General features: G+C 45.0%; 1 protein-coding gene across 1 annotated transcript in view; it reads left to right on the top strand.

The window, feature by feature from the left end:
* The window catches only part of ntng1a (netrin g1a), a gene marked incomplete at both ends in the record, with an annotated part of 115,607 nt that extends 98,548 nt beyond the window's left edge, over positions 1-17,059 (top strand). The window contains 5 exons of the mRNA XM_084442846.1: positions 2,008-2,052; positions 3,463-3,525; positions 5,268-5,435; positions 8,307-8,441; positions 16,800-17,059. Of these exons, the coding sequence (XP_084298972.1) occupies positions 2,008-2,052; positions 3,463-3,525; positions 5,268-5,435; positions 8,307-8,441; positions 16,800-17,059 (671 nt within the window). The remainder of the gene's footprint in view (positions 1-2,007; positions 2,053-3,462; positions 3,526-5,267; positions 5,436-8,306; positions 8,442-16,799) is intronic.
* Positions 17,060-17,829: the final 770 nt, after the last annotated feature.

Consider the following 17,829-nt stretch of genomic DNA (forward strand, 5'->3'; position numbering starts at 1 on the left):
AGAACAGCAAAATGTCCTCTAAAACACAACAAAACTAATCAGAGAACAGCAAAATGTCCTCTAAAATACGACAAAACCAGTCAAAGAATGGCAAAATGTCCTCTAAAACAACAAAACCACTCAGAGAACAGCAAAATGTCCTCTAAAACAACAAAACCAGTCAGAGAACAGCAAAATGTCCTTTACAACAGAACAAAACCAATCAGAAAACAACAACATGTCCTCTACAATACAACAAAACCAATCAGAGAACAACAAAATGTCCTTGAGGACAGAAAACTCAGAACAGAATAGCCAGAGAGAGAGAGAAAAAAGAGAAAACGCAGCAGTATGCATTGTTTGTTTGAAGGTAATTGAATTCTTTATTGACTTTTCTCAATTCTATTTCAGGTTTATTAAGCTGGACAGAATTATATAATGCAGCCATTAAATTATAATTAATATTTAAAAAAACGATTCTGGCTCTGCTAGATTGCGTTTCATTATGGGAATGGCATTGATTAAAATCTGTCGTCTCTTATTCAGCTCAGCTCACCTGAATTTCCCACCACAGAATAATTAATAGAACACAGATGTCTCGGGCAAATCAATCACTAATCAAGAATTATTAATAATGCTAAATATATTTTAATCAGATCCCCCTTTGTACCAGTTTAAAATGTTTCTGTCAGGAGCATGTCATGTGATTGTGTCCTTTCTATATTTGTTTTAAAGAGTTTAAAAGAGAAGTCACTAAGCTGCCAGTCAAACAAACATTCCATAGAATGTTATTTAATCTCTCTCGTTATACTTCCATTCTTTATTCACTCATTTATTCACTCATTATGGTTTGACTTGTATTGAGAATCACTTTTTTTGTACCATGTCAAGGGAAAAAACATTTCATCCAAAAGCTCTAAATATGTTGTATATATATATACAGCTCCAGAAATTAACATATTGATATTAACATATTAATATATATATATATATATATATATATATTAATATATTAAAATAAATATGTTAATTTCTGGAGCTGTCAATAACATTGTAATGATTTAAAAAGGAATGGAATAAAGGAATAAAGACCAATTAACATTCTAAGCCCAACTAACTGAACACACTCTACAGTATCTAGCTCTGAATAACATGATAACGGTCCAATTAAACATGATACCGTTCACCATCCAGTGATGCAAGTGGTTCAGTTGCTTGCTGCTGGACACTAACAACTGTACCAATATTCACAGAACCACACTGAAGCCAACAAAACACCTTTAGTGGCACCTGACCTGTGTGCTTGATGGGTGGAGACCCTGTCTGTCCTGTTGTCACTCTGCTTGACATCCAGTCTGCTCCATCTTTAGTCACAGAACACCACCAGTATTTCCCCCAACATGGAAATACTGATGTGTATGTAATTATGAGGATACTCTACCCACAACGATAAGTCATTCAACTACTGACACTCTCCATTACTTATTCATTGTTATTCCTCCACCCCGAAATACACTGTAATTAGATATTGATTGAATTTGATGAATTAAACGGAATATATTCCCACGATTTAGTTCCCTATACATTGTTAAAACATGCTTGCATAAGTTATGAGCCTGCTTATGTATTAGAGACAATCTTAAATAAGATGGTGTTTTTTTGTTGTTTTTTTGGTTTGCTTTGTGTTTATTCCATCATCACCATTGATATACATACACACACACACACACACACACACACACACACACACACACACACACACACACACAGTGAGCCATGGAACCGCACAATTACATACAACGTTGGAAGCCTTGTCTTCCACGGGCCTTGGGAAGCATCGTTTGTTCGTCCGCGTCAGGCTTGACGGTCATAATGTTGTTATGAGGTCTGAGTAAAGCCTTGACAGACGTGTGTGTCAAGTTATCTGTGTCTCCACTAGTCGATCCCCTGTCCAACCTTTGTTAGTGCATCTTATGTCCACAAGTCAGTGCACCTTAATAACTCCTGGTTTTTCTCGATTGCATGCAGTTCGGCCGAATGTCTCGTCCCTAGGTGTTGCTAACCGAAATCAAGGTAGGCTATGCTTCCCTCTCAGAATATCAACCATATATTTTTGCAGCTCTACCTCATACTATGTGTGTAGTTTATAGCCATAAAACCAATTCTGAGATGTTCTACCACATCCAGTGTATCTGTGTTCTAAATGAAGTCCTCTACATGATATTTTTAATGTTTTTTTTAGATAGACAAAAATCTCTCTCTTTCTCTCTCTCTCTCTCTCTCTCTCTCTCTCTCTCTCTCTCTCTCTCTCTGGTTGGAAGCAGGGCTTTGGCATCTTCAAATGAGAATGTGAATAGCCAGAGTAGGCTGCACTCGCCAACCATTTATGAGGAGCAACATGCTGGGACGCATTTCACATACTGTGCATACACACACACACACACACACACACACACACACACACACACACACACATACACACACACACAAGTCCTCCAGATGTGGAATCCCTCAGCGAAAGCTGGCTTGCCGGTATAGACTGGCTGGCTCTCGCACACGCACACACACACACACACACACACACACACACACGTCCGTCCCCGTTTCCATGTCCTTTTGATTATCCCTCTTCCCTCTGATCAGGCTCGACGCTCACAGAGATTCTCAATCCCACCTCAGCACAGCAGGACATAAGAGCGGGAGATTTTCACCGCGGGTTTTAATGTAGATTCACTTCAGGCAAATCTCAAATTTAATCCGGTGTGGAGATGTGCTTTGCAGCCCTCATCTCGCAAACCCAACGGGGCTTCTAAATTTCCCCACAGTAGCTGGAGATATGGGCGAGTGTATGCCAGAGAGAGATGGATGACCACTATCTTTCCCAGAGTTTGTTGTCAGACTTGCAGAAGAAGCTGGTCGTGGGATTGTTGTTTGCTTGTGCCAGTGAGCCTGAAACTGTGAGCCTTCGCGCGCTGGCATATGGGGGATAATTCCACAGGGATCTCACTGTGGGGGATTGGTACGGTGTAGTACTGGGGGAAATGTAACCTCAGCCAATACAGGACTGTGAGTGGTCCAATTAGGATAGCCAGATGTAGCATCAGCTTTTAGGAGCACCACGGGGTACGGTTAGGAATGAAGGCCAGACAGAGGAAGATGTGTGATTTACTAACACGGTTTAGATTATTTTGTGAGCATTAGTCACCCTGATAGTGGTACCCGTGAAAATGACACGGCATATTAATTAGAAATACCTACAGCTTGACTTCTCTTACCATCATCATCATCATCATCATCATCATCATCCCTTGTTTAGGAATCCATCTCTCATCCTTATTGAGCATTTATTTCCACTTCTTTTAATGAGAAATGATGATGATCTAAAATGCTTATAGGTCTTTGCCGCTCAGAACATTGCATTATTTTATGTTTAAACAAACTATCATGTTTTTATTTCTTTGTTCTTTTCTTTTCTTTTACCAGTAGCTCCTCAAGTTGCTATGTCCACTGTCCCCTCTGTCCAAGCTGTGTCCAACAGCAAGCGAGGTAGGAGCTCCGGGATTCATACAGCCCCCCCCCCCCTCCCCCATGCACTGTATGAATCTAGAACGAGCCGTGTCTGTGCTACCCCGGGCCCAACCCCCTCCCCCTATAGAAGCACTAACACCCCCCCCCCGCACACACACACACACAGATATGACCAGTGTTCTCTCTGTACCTATTTTACAGTGTATTATCATATTAACCGTGCTCGTTTTGACCTTGACTGTGTGGATAGTACATCCACAGTATTTGGATAGCATACATGATAGTATACATGTATATTTAATGTAAGGGATTCTAAACAGCATTACGGTCAGACACACTCGAGAGGAAGACCTGAAAATACATAGACAATAGGGATGATTTACATTCCATACTCGACTGTAGACCTTTATTCCCTCCATGCTTGATTCATTGCTTTAACCTATTTTTGAAAATAGAAGATTGTTTATCTTCCAACACTAGGGTTTGTAGGTAAATATATTTTTTTAACTCTCTTTGAAACAACAATGAACTGTCCCTCTTGAAAACGTGAGGTTTGAGCCCAGTGGTCTGCTCCAGACGACGGCCTGTCTGGTGTCGCTGACCGGCGGTGAGACCTGACCTCAGTCCAGACCTCAATTATGACAATCCCTTCCCTAAAGTTCCTTGGGCTCAGAGCGTTGGGCTGTCCGTCCAACTGCCCGCACCACACGAGGCTTAGAAGGGCCGCATCTGGACCCCCCCTCCCTCCCCCCTGCTGTGACATGCAGGCAAGACAGGCTGATCTCTCTCTCCGGGGGCCCCGGAGCTGGGCCCGGCCAGTTGTCACACAGAAAAAAAACTCTCTGTTTGGCCCCCCGGGACCATCGCTAAGTGACATTGCCCCCCCCCCCCCCCTCCTGCTGCCCATCCTGGGATCTAATTTGCCACAACAGGAGCACACCACCATCACACGCTCTCTCGCCATGCTTCTGCCTGCATCGTCCCATGCGAACTGGATGTATTTCGTGAGGCACAAGTACCGTACATCCCTAAGGGGAGGTTTAGGATTTAGGATTTTGTTAGGATCCCTGTTAGCTGACATGAAACATCAGCTACTCTTCCTGGGTATCCACAAAACATAAGACATAAACACTTACATAGACAAGTGGGAGTATTTGAAGTTTAATTATTAAAATTATTAGAATTATTAGAATGATTAATTATTAGAATTAACTTACCTGGCCCTCCATAGGAAGGTCTTACACATATATCTGATTAGTTTCGAATAGCATTTCTACGATAATTTAGGATTATTGTCCATGTGTATGTCGAACAAGAGTGCTGTGGATTACAGGAGGGCTACAAAAAAAAAAGACAGCGGTTGGTCCACAGCGTGAACATGACATCCAGTCCATCGGTGTACCTGTCTTGTGTTGTGCGTTCTTCGTGTGATGCCGTCTTTGTGTGTGCCATCCTGGAATCTTCCTCGTCCTCCATCTCGCTGTGCTTGAATGGGTGGTTTCCCCCCTCTGACCACCTGCTTCCTCTTGACCCTCCTGAGGCGTCTACGTGTCTCGCCTCCTCCTCCTCCTCCTCATCTCCTCCATCCAGATCACTCATGACCCCATCTGTCTGTCCTAACCTCGCATGCGGTCGATGGTGCCTCGCTCTACCTCCGCTTACTCTGCCGCCGTAGACCGCACGCAACAACGCAGCCCCCCCCCCGCCCTCACCTCAACGTTGGCCGCCTTGGTCTGTCTCTCTCCCCCTTTCTTTGCAAGACTGCGAATGCTTCGGCCACGCCAACCGCTGCAGCTACATCGACTCGTTAAACACCGTCATTTGCGTGAGCTGTAAGCACAACACTAGGGGGCAGCACTGCGAGGTGTGCAAGCCGGGCTTCTACCGGAACGCCTCGGCCGGGCTGGACGATGAGAATGTGTGCATAGGTCAGTCCCCCCCGTCTCCACGGTCACGAGCACTGCTTGAAGGACAGGTTTGAAATGTAGCATTATAAGCCATGTTATGAGGTTATTTACGATCATATACGACGGCCGACATCAAAGTTTTGTCAAACGGTGCACTGTCGAGATACAGCTGTATGTACTGCGAGTGAGAATAGTTCTATGCTAAATGATACAAAAAACCCGATCGGAAGCATACTTTTTTTTTCTCCAGAACATCAAAGGACACCAGTGACCACTCGGTGAGTTTCCTGTCTTTGAACACGAGAATTTATGGTGTTTTTGAGGGATTTTGTTAATGCACCTATGGATCCATTGACTGTGTTAGCGGTGACGGGCTATATACCATTTGACAAAACTTTGATATCGGCTATTGCATATGTTCGTGAAATAACCTTATAACATGGGTTATAATGCTAAATATAAACAGCCCCCCCCCCCCTTCACTGTCATCAACACTGCTAACCACCAGCTAACACCCTCCTCCTGTCAACCTTTGACCTCTGAGCCATCATCATCATCTCTCAGCACTCCTCCTCTCAAGTTTTTTCTCTTTTCTCTGGTCCCCCTGTGTTTGTGCTCGTGTGACACTCAGAGACGTGCACGTACACTTCCGCTTCCCACTCTGCAAACAGGCTTGTGGGACAGTCATAAGAACCATGTCCCTCTTACTATATTACTCATATAACGGTAATACTCTACATCTGCTACCCCAAAACTGATATGAATAGCTGCAGATCACATCATGCCGCCATACAGTATGAAGCTGGCCATTTCACTATCCTTCTTCTTCTTCTTCTTCTTCTTCTACTACTTCGTCTTCTTCTTCTTATTATTATTATTATTATAAATCCTTATTAATTCTTATTATTATACTTATTATTCTTATTATTATCACTAGTATTATATATATATAAATACTTTATTTATTGATTGATTGATTGATTTATTTCACCTAATCATTTCTGATGCAATCTAGATGATGATGCGTAAATTATCGGAGCCAAGATGAAACGAACACATCACACCAAAAGTCCAAAATGAAACGAACAGAAACCCCCAGTGGCTCTAGCTTGCCTGTCTGTCCACCTGTCCATCTGTGTCATTGTGCTGGACCCCCCCCCCCCCCCAACTGACCCAGGTCCATACATGTATCCCCATAGCAACCTCAAACACCCTGTTGCCCCGTCTGGAGGTGAAAGGGCTGGACAGGACTCTCGCTCCTGATGAGTCGGAGAGAAGAAGTCACACCAGCAGACGGAGGTGACACTTAGTCCATATGTGTCACCGTCAAGGTGCCGGGCCCAGGAATAGTGGCCGAAGCTTCAGTCACGCCGCGCTGTTAAGAGGCACACCGTATATATATGTAGCCTGACATGTCCTCCTCCTCCTCCCCCGTCCTCCTCCTCCTCCCCCGTCCTCCTTCTCCTCCCCCGTCCTCCTTCTCCTCCCCTGTCCTCCTCTTCCTCCTCCTCCCCCTCCTCCTCCCCTGTCGTCCTCCTCCTCTCCTCTCCTGTCCTCCTCTTCCTCCTCCTCCCCCTCCTCTCCTCTCCTCTCCTCTCCTGTCCTCCTCTTCCTCTTCCTCCTCCTCCTCCCCTGTCCTCCTCCTCCCCTGTCCTCCTCCTCCTCCCCCGTCCTCCTCCTCCTCCTGCCCACCATGTCGCCCGGAGCGCCCTGCCCACGACGTGTTGGTCACCATGGTCACGACAACGTAGCGGTCACCATGGTCAAAATAGTACTCAAAGTTCTACAGCAGATCTACAGCAGAAGGGTTGAGGATCCAGTAGTTAGCGATTTAGTTCATTTCATTTTAATTAATCTCAATAGAATAGTTTTCAGCTCAGCGCAGACTTATGAAACGTTAGTGAGGGTTCGGTCCGTTCCCCTCGGATTTGTCTACAATCAGAGTATAGAGGGCATCTGGAGATGAAACATAATTACAACAATGCCCATTTCAATGTGACTGTGGCACTCCCATCTTTCATCACCTCTCCAACAACTTCTCTGAGGCATAGTGTGGTAGCCCGATACTGAATCGCCATCTCGTTTCACTTCACTATTCAGTCTGAACAGGCTCCTGTAGCAGCCGTTTTCCAAGATGGCCGTTGCCGAAGTGAGAGTCCTCGGCAATTAGTTCATCCCCCTGATGCTGATTGGTTGGAATTCCAACCGAGAAATCACTCAGGACGAGAGGTTTTCCAGACCCTGAATCGCATTTTAGAAATGAAAGTGGGCGTGTGTGATTCAGGGGCTGGAGCCGGGCTGACCAGTCCTGGCCATCTTTATGGCATCTGTTCACCCCTGCTGTCTCCATCTCATCACTGTGCTCTCATGATTTTTGTATCCATAAACATGTCAGTCCATGAAGCATGTATTGTCAAATATTCTGTTAGAATCTCCGGAAACATCCTCTCATAGTTTGCTTGATAAGGTGCTTGCTTATTGATACATGCAGATTGCAAAGTAAATGCACCTCATGATTATAAATGCTTAGATAAGACAATCTAAGATAATATTAGAATTTCCCATGTAATGTTTATAGTGTTAAAGAGTCCATTCCAATCCATTTTTCCTGTCACTCTCCTGAATTTTATCTCATTCCGTTTGAAATGGTAGCATTTCTAATGTACTGTATTTCCAACATTTCCGGTTGTAACAATAGGCTAGTCATATCTTGCCTTGTTTTTTTTGCACTATTGATAAAAGACCTGAGTTGTTCAAACTCTGAAGGAGTCAGAAGGATGTTATGGTATGCTATAAGAAGCCACAGCTCCTCCCTCTGTGTGTGTGTGTGTGTGTGTGTGTCTGTGTGTGTGTGTGTGTGTGTGTGTGTGTGTGTGTGTCTTGTTTTTTCAGACTGTAATTGTAATCCCTTTGGCTCAGACAGTGATGGCTGTAATGCCACAGGATTTTGTAGATGTAAGGAGGGAACGTCAGGGTCTAAGTGCCACGAGTGTCTGCCTGGATACTTGTGGGACGATGGCTGCAAATGTAAGTGGAAACACAATCCTCCCTGTGCAGCTAGGGTACCCCCCCCCACAAAAAAACACCTCTTTCTCTCTCTCTTTCTCACTGTCACTCTCTTTGTCTCTCTCTCTTTATCTCTCTCATTCCTTCTTTATCTCCCTTCTCTCTTTTTATTTCTAGGTCTCTTATTCTCTCTCTCTCTCTTTGTCTATCTCTCTCTTTATCTCTCTGATATATATATATACATATATCCCTCTCGCTGTGTGTGTGTCTCTCTCTCTCTCTCTCTCTCTCTGTCCCCCTTGTTCCTCAGTCACACCAGCATGCCCTGCTTGAATGCCCCCCTTTGGTCGTCTCAGGGAATGTCCATTCAACCCCCCCATCAACTAATTAGGAACGTTGTTACTAACCAGCAGCACAATATACCTCTCAAACATCACGCCACTTCTATTAACCAGCAGCGCAGTATACAGTTCCTCTCAAACATCACACCACTTCTATTAACCAGCAGCACAGTATACCTCTCAAACATCACACCACTTCTATTAACCAGCAGCACAGTATACCTCTCAAACATCACACCACTTCTATTAACCAGCAGCACAGTATACCTCTCAAACATCGCACCGCTTCTATTACTAACCAGCAGCACAGTATACCTCTCAAACATCACACCGCTTCTATTACTAACCAGCAGCACAGTATACCTCTCAAACATCACACCACTTCTATTAACCAGCAGCACAGTATACCTCTCAAACATCACACCACTTCTATTAACCAGCAGCACAGTATACCTCTCAAACATCACACCGCTTCTATTACTAACCAGCAGCACAGTATACCTCTCAAACATCACACCACTTCTATTAACCAGCAGCACAGTATACCTCTCAAACATCGCACCGCTTCTATTGGGGCAAGTTTCAAACTTTCTCCAGTTCTGCTTCTATCTGATGTGGCTGCCTCTCAGGGAGGAAACGCAACAACAGCAGCCTCGCATGCAGATACTTACTATTCAACCCTCCAGCCGTGTCAGGCAGCCTGGCCACCACAGCTGAGTAAATACTGACTGCTCGCTGCATGACGGGAGGGGGGGGGGGGGGTGTTTGAGCAGCCTCCATCTCTATCTGTTCAGATAATGGGATCTGATGCCAACGTTTAGGGATTCCTTTGTTACAAAAAAAAGATTGAATTCATCAAACTCAGAGAGTCAAAATGTAGAAAGAAGTATGAACACAATTGCTTTGCCTGAAACTTGATGAAGTTGATCAAGTTGGTAAAACTGATATTATACTGTAAGATAAGATGAACTTTAATAATCCCTGGGGTTGGGAGCTGGGGGGGGGCGTAAAAATTGAACATCTATTATTTTAAGTCACTGACAGCATTGAGCATGCTCTCCCTGGATGGTCATTAAACATGCTGTTATATGGTATACAGTGCAGGTGAGTGTGACTGACAGGATCCACAATAACGTAACAGTAGCCGTGCGTTCACCCGCGCGTATCGAAAGCAGCTGCGGTCGGCAACGATCTAGATGGTGGTTCGTAAATTGTCGGAGCCAAGATGAAGCTGAAAAGGCACATCACACCAAAAGTCCAAAATGAAGAGAAAAGAAACCCCCAGCGGCTCCAGAATGCCTGTCTGTCCATCTGTGTTCTTAGGTGGGCTAACTTGTAGAAGCTAGCCCAACTTGTAATATTCCCACTATTTCTTTCTTTTTTACTTATAGTTCTCCCCAGTTTTTAGGCCCTTAACTACTTCTTCATACTTTGTGCTAGAAACTTCATACCAACTTTAAAATGTTAATGATGTTTAGCTGTTTCCTGGACTTATTCAGATTTTTTATATTTTTGATAGTTTTTTTGTAATTTAACTTTTAATTGTAATGTTTGTGCCATTGAAACTGCTGATGGAATGTTCAGTATCATTATGTTTTTAGAGTGGTGGCAGCTGTTGCTTTGAAAATATTCACACATTTTGTAAACTGCTGGCACTCCTACAGTTTTGACAGCTCACACACATATATATCGAAATGTTCACACAACTGTGCTGATTCATACAATGTATCTAAGCTGTGTGACTTATAGTTTTCGCTGTATGACGATTTGTTAGGCAACTGCGCTCCCCATTGAAACGTATGGTGCCGCACTCTAACTTTTGAGCTGCTAATTTGGCATTTTTACCTTTTTTCTAACTTGTCGCCATGACATGTAAGTTCCCAGGATTCCTACGGTGTCAATATCTAAGCTGTAACATTTATACTTTTTGAGAGAGAGCTGTCTGAATTCGGCATGCCTTTACATTGAAGTGAATGAAGGGCTGGTTGGGATTTGAATTTGGGGACACGAGCAGTATCTGTTAAAAGGTACAGGCACACTTTTATGACTACAGTGGTAGCATCACACCACAGACCACACACCTCCCCTGTGTGTGGTAGAGACACACGGTCTTCACTGATGAAGGCAGGTGGGTGGCCCAGAGAGGGCTACACTGTCCACGACCTGCTATGACATGAGGGGGCGGAGTCTCGCTATCACGCCACTAACCACGCCACGGACCCGTCAACTCAGCCTTTGAGTGAGCTAGAGACACACGGTCTTTGCCGGTGGGCTCATGGAGATTGTCCGGAGGTCACTGCACTGCCCTCGACCCGCTGTGATCCGATGGGGTGGAGTCTCGCCACCACGCCACGGGCCCCACAACTCAGCCCCTGAGTGGGCTAGAGACACACAGTCTTCACCGGTGGGGGAAAGTGGGTGGCCCAGAGAGGGATACACTGTCCGTGACCAGCTCTGACCTGAAGGGGCAAAGTCTCGCCACCACGCCACTATCCTCGCCATGGAACCCACAACTCAGCCCCTGAGTGGGCTAGAGACACACAGTCTTCACCGGTGGGGGAAAGTGGGTGGCCCAGAGAGGGATACACTGTCCGTGACCAGCTCTGACCTGAAGGGGCAAAGTCTCGCCACCACGCCACTATCCTCGCCATGGAACCCACAACTCAGCCCCTGAGTGGGCTAGAGACACACAGTCTTCACCGGTGGGGCCAGGTGGTTGGCCCGCAGAGGGGCATACTGTCCACGACTGGCTCTGACCAGAGGGGGTGGAGTCTCCCAACCACGCCACTATCCATGCCACGGGCCCCACAATTCAGCCCCTGAGTGGGCTTAGAGACACATGGTCTTCACCGGTGCGGGTGGGTAGGTGGCCCAGAGAGGGATACACTGTCAGCTCTGACCTGAGGGGGCAGAGTCTCACCACCACACCACGGACGCCACAATTCATCCCCTGAGTGGGCTAGAGACGCACGGCCTTCACCTGTGGGTGCATGGAGATTGCCCAGAGGTCATTGCACTGCCCCCGTCCGGCTCTAACCTGAGGGGGCGGAGTCTCACCACCACACCACTATCCACGCCACATTATGTTATTGTGTTATCAATCGCGTATCGAAAGCAGAGAACTGTGGCAGTCGGCTCAGGAAGTTGGAACAGGGTGCAAACTGTGACTGAATGGAGGAGAATATTAAACAGAGCTGAGGGTGTTCAGACGCAGACACCCACAGATCTTAAGTATCATTGAGATGCCTTTAACATCGCCTACAACACTGCTGTTCCTGTCGGTGTGGAACCAAAATGTGCCCCAGCACACCTGACCCACATTAGCTATTAGTGAATATGCTGTAATAAGTTTCCTGAAAATCCTTAGTCTATGATAATGTTGACATGTCACTATTCAAAACTCAAAAAGCGTTAAACAAATACTGTGTTAATTACAGGATCCATTATAAGCGACCATGACAGCCTGACTTATGACACCACTCAAAACACATTATTGCGTTAGCAGAGCACCCATCATTTTCTTGACTTAATCATTTGAATATCCATGTCGTAGTGTATAAATAGCACTATTCTCAACTCAGAATTCCCACATGTAGGTTAGTTCAGAGGAACAAATCAGTATGCAGAATGCAGCATGCAATTAAAACTCAAATCTCTTGTCAAATAGACCATATCTTCACAGAGGGACACCTAGTTCATTGGTTCCTTCTCCAAATATTATCCCTCGTACTGAAAGTAAACCCAATAACTCTCATCATTTTCTTCTGCTGGGTCTGTTTACACATGTGGAAATGGCCAATGTGGAAGTATAGTGTGCCTGGATTGGTATAATCCACCCAATCCCAACAAGATCCAATCCAAGACAAGAATGCAGCACCCTAGGTGTACAGTACATCGTCATGACCTATGTATATGCTGATCTTTAGATGCTAATAGTAGTCTAAGTCTAACCTTGACTGCAATTCAATAACTATAACTCATAATTTCATTATATTCGGATGTGGTAGCACAAACAGCCCAGTTACCCTGGATTAAATCAACATTGATTCAAAACTATGCATCAGATATCTGGTTATCAAAAGCAACTTGCATAGCAATAAGTAAAAACATGTTTGAGAGCCTGACTTGCCCTGAACCACGTTCCTCACACCTGTCACTGGTAAAGCCACCGCCGGGCCCGCTGAGTGATGGGCGTGTGGTGGGTGACAGCGAAGGTGACAGAAACAGGAAGAGTTCTGTGTCCACACATCTTCTTACCAAGTACCCAGATAGACCTGGGATCTGCCCCCGGAGTCGTTAATCACCACTGGGCCAGCCAGGACCATCCCTAAGGCCCAGCATCCTGGACTGGGCAGCAGATGACACAAGGAGACAGAGAGAGAGAGAGAGAGAGAGAGAGAGAGAGATAGGACAGACAACCTCCCTTTAAAAGCACCACTTTAAAATCTATAACATAAAACCCCCCACTTGATTTTGTTTCCCTTTAATGTGCAGAGTGCATTAAACAAAGTGTTCTAAACATGGTGGATAGAAAATCAATCCTCTCTCTTCTGCCCACTGAGTAATGCTACGTACCTTCAGAACTCCCAGATGTGCCGTGCCTTCATCAGATATACACTCTACCCTTTATCAGCTTGTTCCCCTTTTAAACAAATTTTGGTTAACAGTTGGCAATGATGTTTCAGTTAGCAGGAGTCAGTATCACTCTCTCCCCTTTGATACAGTAAAAAGATAGAGTCAGACAGACAGACAGACAGACAGACAGACAGACAGACAGACAGATAGATAGATAGATAGATAGATAGATAGATAGATAGATAGATAGATAGATAGATAGATAGATAGATAGATAGATACTATATGTATCCCCCTAGGGGCAAATGCTGGCTCAGTTTATTCAACTAATGGTTGAGCAGACTTCAGCCAGGCATGACGTTCCCCCCACATTTTGAAATTAGCACTTTGTCCCCCCACAGTTTTTTGAGACGAAGACTGTAGCAGCTGTACAGAGAAACAATACTCAACTTCTCAAACCAAGCCCACACCGCTGAGCACTGTGCGCTGTCACTGTCAAGACATATCAGTTCATCTTCCAGTTAGAGTAAAACCAATAAGGCCCTCTTGTAAAATAATCCTATTTTTTTGCGAAAGGGCAGTGGGAGATAAAAATGTATGGCCAGAAGGAAAGGTTGATGTCTAATTAACTGTCTCGTCCATGGCAGGATTATATCAATGCCCCAAGGGGGAAAACATGTCATTTTAATTAATTCACTTGATTACTCTGAACAAGATCTTGGAGGACACACATCTGGTTGCCAGGTTTTCAGGTTTATTTGCTAGGCAGGACACAAATGTTTGTATATTATAGTAAGAGTGTACTGCCGAGGAAATGAAACCCGTCAATACGAGAGCTGCACCTGTTGAGTTGATCGGCATTTCCATTCAAGTCACAACTCTTTGTATTTCATGTTAAACATTGCTTTTTTGTTTGTTTGTTTGTTTTGTATTTAACAAACACACACACACTGAGGATAAAAGATAGAGGGTAAAACATGTTCCTTCAATCTGTACATTCCTTGGCCGTTAATTGTACCATAGAAGGGAATAGAAGTGTGCCGGTAGGTTTGTGTTATTGTTATGTGTTTTTGTGTCTTGTCTCTGATTTTACACTTAAGTTAAATGGACGTTTACAGGTGTTTGACTGTTTGTTTTGTTTTGTCTGTCAAATTTTTACGTTTATTTATGAGTTATTTGTTCTTGTCTTTTTGTTTTTGGGGGGGTATATGGTTATTGTGTCAAAGTGGGGTGTGCCGGAATAAGTATTACCTTTGTGATAATGTGTCTGAATAATCCCATGTGGGATGGATCATTATGACCAGACACGAAAATAAAAATATTCATTCATCTATTCATTCATTCATTCATTCATTCATTCATTCATTCATTGTACCACGCCTACTGTATTACTCCAGCTGGAGGCTGGCATCCTTAGCTGGTTCTATGAAGTGAATGCATACGGCTCTTCTTATGTTGAAGATGTTATATAATCTCTAGACCTGAATTGAGGCTCACTGTTACACGGCAGCAGCAGAAAAGCACCCACACTGTGGATTGTGGGACTTGTAGTGCTTATAGAACTATTCCTCATCAAACCCTTGTTGGGTTGTCATCCCGTTCCTCTTCTATAACAAACGTGTCCTTGACCGTCAGAGGTGGCCGTCAACAGAACAGCTCTTACCTTTAACTGTGAATGTAACACAAAATGAGAGGAAGGGTACAGATGTCCTTTTTTCTCTTGGGACGTTGACTGAGATCGCTCACCATGTTGTCTCATAGAAGACTAAAGTGCCGTGTCGTCTGTGTGGCGGTGAAATGGACCCGCGCATTCATCACTGTTTACTCGCCTGTGTCAGGTCATTCCTCTGTCAGGTCATTCCTCTGTGAGGTCATTCCTCTGTGAGGTCATTCCTTTGTCAGGTCATTCCTCTGAGGTCATTCCTCTGTGAGGTCATTCCTCTGTCAGGTCATTCTTCTGTGAGGTCATTCCTCTGTCAGGTCATTCTTCTGTGAGGTCATTCCTCTGTGAGGTCATTCCTCTGTCAGGTTATTCCTGTGTCAGGTCATTCCTCTGTCAGATCATTCCTCTGTTAGATCATTCCTCTGTCAGATCATTCCTCTGTCAGGTCATTCCTCTGTTCTGTCAGGTCATTCCTCTGTGAGGTCATTCTTCTGTTCTGTCAGGTCATTCCTCTGTGAGGTCATTCCTTTGTCAGGTCATTCCTCTGAGGTCATTCCTCTGTGAGGTCATTCCTCTGTCAGGTCATTCTTCTGTGAGGTCATTCCTCTGTCAGGTCATTCTTCTGTGAGGTCATTCCTCTGTCAGGTCATTCCTCTGTCAGGCCATTCCTCTGTTCTGCCAGGTCATTCCTCTGTCAGGTCATTCCTATGTGAGGTCATTCCTCTGTCAGATTATTGCTCTGTCAGGTCATTCCTCTGTCAGATCATTCCTCTGTTAGATCATTCCTCTGTGAGGTCATTCCTCTGTGAGGTCATTCCTCTGTCAGGTCATTCCTCTGTGAGGTCATTCCTCTGTCAGGTCATTCCTGTGGCAGGTCATTCCTCTCACAGAGGGAGTAGACTGGCCTCGGTGTCCCCGCCACTAAATATACCGATTTCCACCTGACGCCAGACTCCTCTGAAGTCAGTGTTTGGAAAAGCCCATGGGCTGGGAGGGAAACTTTGCGTTGAGGCGCGATTGATGGATCCTAGTCTTTGGGATTCTACCACAGCACCGCAAAATGGCGCGTGACAAATGGGACTATCCGCATTCTGCTAATTGTGTGAGAGGAATGATAAAAGGCTATGCTCAGAGTGGAGAGGAACATTAGGGACAGAGACAATGATTAAGTGCATTATGTTAAAGAGATTAATTGATTTCTGAAATGGATTCTCCTGGTTAGGAATCTTGATAGATAATTTCTCCATTGTAATGGAATATAACTGTCCGGTGGATTTGTGTTGCTGTGTGTTGTGCATGACAGAGTGCGTAGATTTTATTGTTTTGTGGATAATTGTGTGCTAAGACAAACTATGTATTTCACATCACTACATGATGACACAATGGCAAAGAGTTTTGATACAAATAATCATATCTGTTGCTGTCACAAAAATGAAAGGTTTTAATTTGTGGGGAATATGTATCTGCTTTTTGGCATTCAGTATTCTCTCCTGTTGTTATCCTGAATATTGATTGCTGAAGAAGCAGTGTAAAAAATGTCTTCCCTCGACTAAATTCTCTTTTCATTTGTAGAATTTGTGAAATGTTAAATTCTGTCAAAATCTTTCTTTGCAAAAAATTACCAAAAGAAAGAACATGCCAGTGTTATAAGTGCATGTCAGTTCAGAACTATATTCTCATATTGATATATGTTTACAGTTAATGGCATAATTATGACTGACAGTTTAGTAAGGGGAGATGTAGGGTCTGCACTCTGATGCGTCTCATTCCATTCCCTGTCTTTCTCTTGCCCCGCCACAGCTCGCGTTTGCGACAACGAGCTCCTGCGTTGCCAGAACGGCGGAGTGTGCCACAACAACCAGCGCTGCCAGTGCGCACCTGCCTTCACCGGGCTGCTGTGCGAGAAGCCGCGCTGCGAGGCGGAGCTGGGTGGGTGCGGCGGTCCCGACTCGGGCCAGGCCGGCCTCTCGCCTCCGTCGCTCGCTGGGCTGGCGCTGCTGCTGCTGCTGGGGGCCACGCTCCTACCAGAGGCCTGCTGGGACGCCGCCACCGCGCTCTGAGATCCCAACCAACCACCCCCCCCCCCCGGCCCCACCACCCCTGCCCCCGCCCAACCCGCCGCGCAGGTACCCCGCGCCTGGAACTGGTGGAGGGCGCACCTGATAATCAACTACAACGACCAAGAGAACGATCACAAGCTTACTCAACTGTATGAGCTGCCCACCGGACCCAAAGGGGACTCACGCTGACAACAAGGGAATGTGCCAGAATAAAAGCAAAACTTTAAATTGAGTAAAAAAGAAGAATATATAGAAATGAGATTTAAAAAGATAAATCAATAATGAAAATACCAGATATTTATTAAAGAGTTTAAAATGAGCATTTGCTTCTTAAAAGTCAACAAGTCCATGACCAGAGACAAGTGACCTAAGCCATACCAGATACTTACTCCCCCTCCATCAAAAGGAGGCGGGGCACTGGAGATGACAGTCTCGCTTACTTCCTCTCTGTCGCCACGGCAACGGCAGCTGCGACCAATCAGCGGCGAGCTCTAGTAAAGCCAGCAGCGGCTGCCCCGCCCCCTTGTGAGGTGCTTGCGAGTTTTGACGCCGGCTGGACTGCTTCTGGGGCTGAACTGACACAGACATCTCGTAGGACTGACATCCCTCTGAGGGGAGGACAGCCGTTTGAAAGAGAAAAAGAAAGGGAGATAAAAGTATGGAAATGTAAGCATTCTTTGCTGTCAGTTCATTGTGGATATCGGGAATCCATCCTGACCGCCACATTTGACCTGCGTCAAAAATCTTGCCCACATTGATCTCTCTCCTTG

Source organism: Borostomias antarcticus (assembly GCF_949987555.1).
Source record: "Borostomias antarcticus genome assembly, chromosome: 9".
NCBI classification, from domain to species: Eukaryota; Metazoa; Chordata; class Actinopteri; order Stomiiformes; family Stomiidae; genus Borostomias; species Borostomias antarcticus.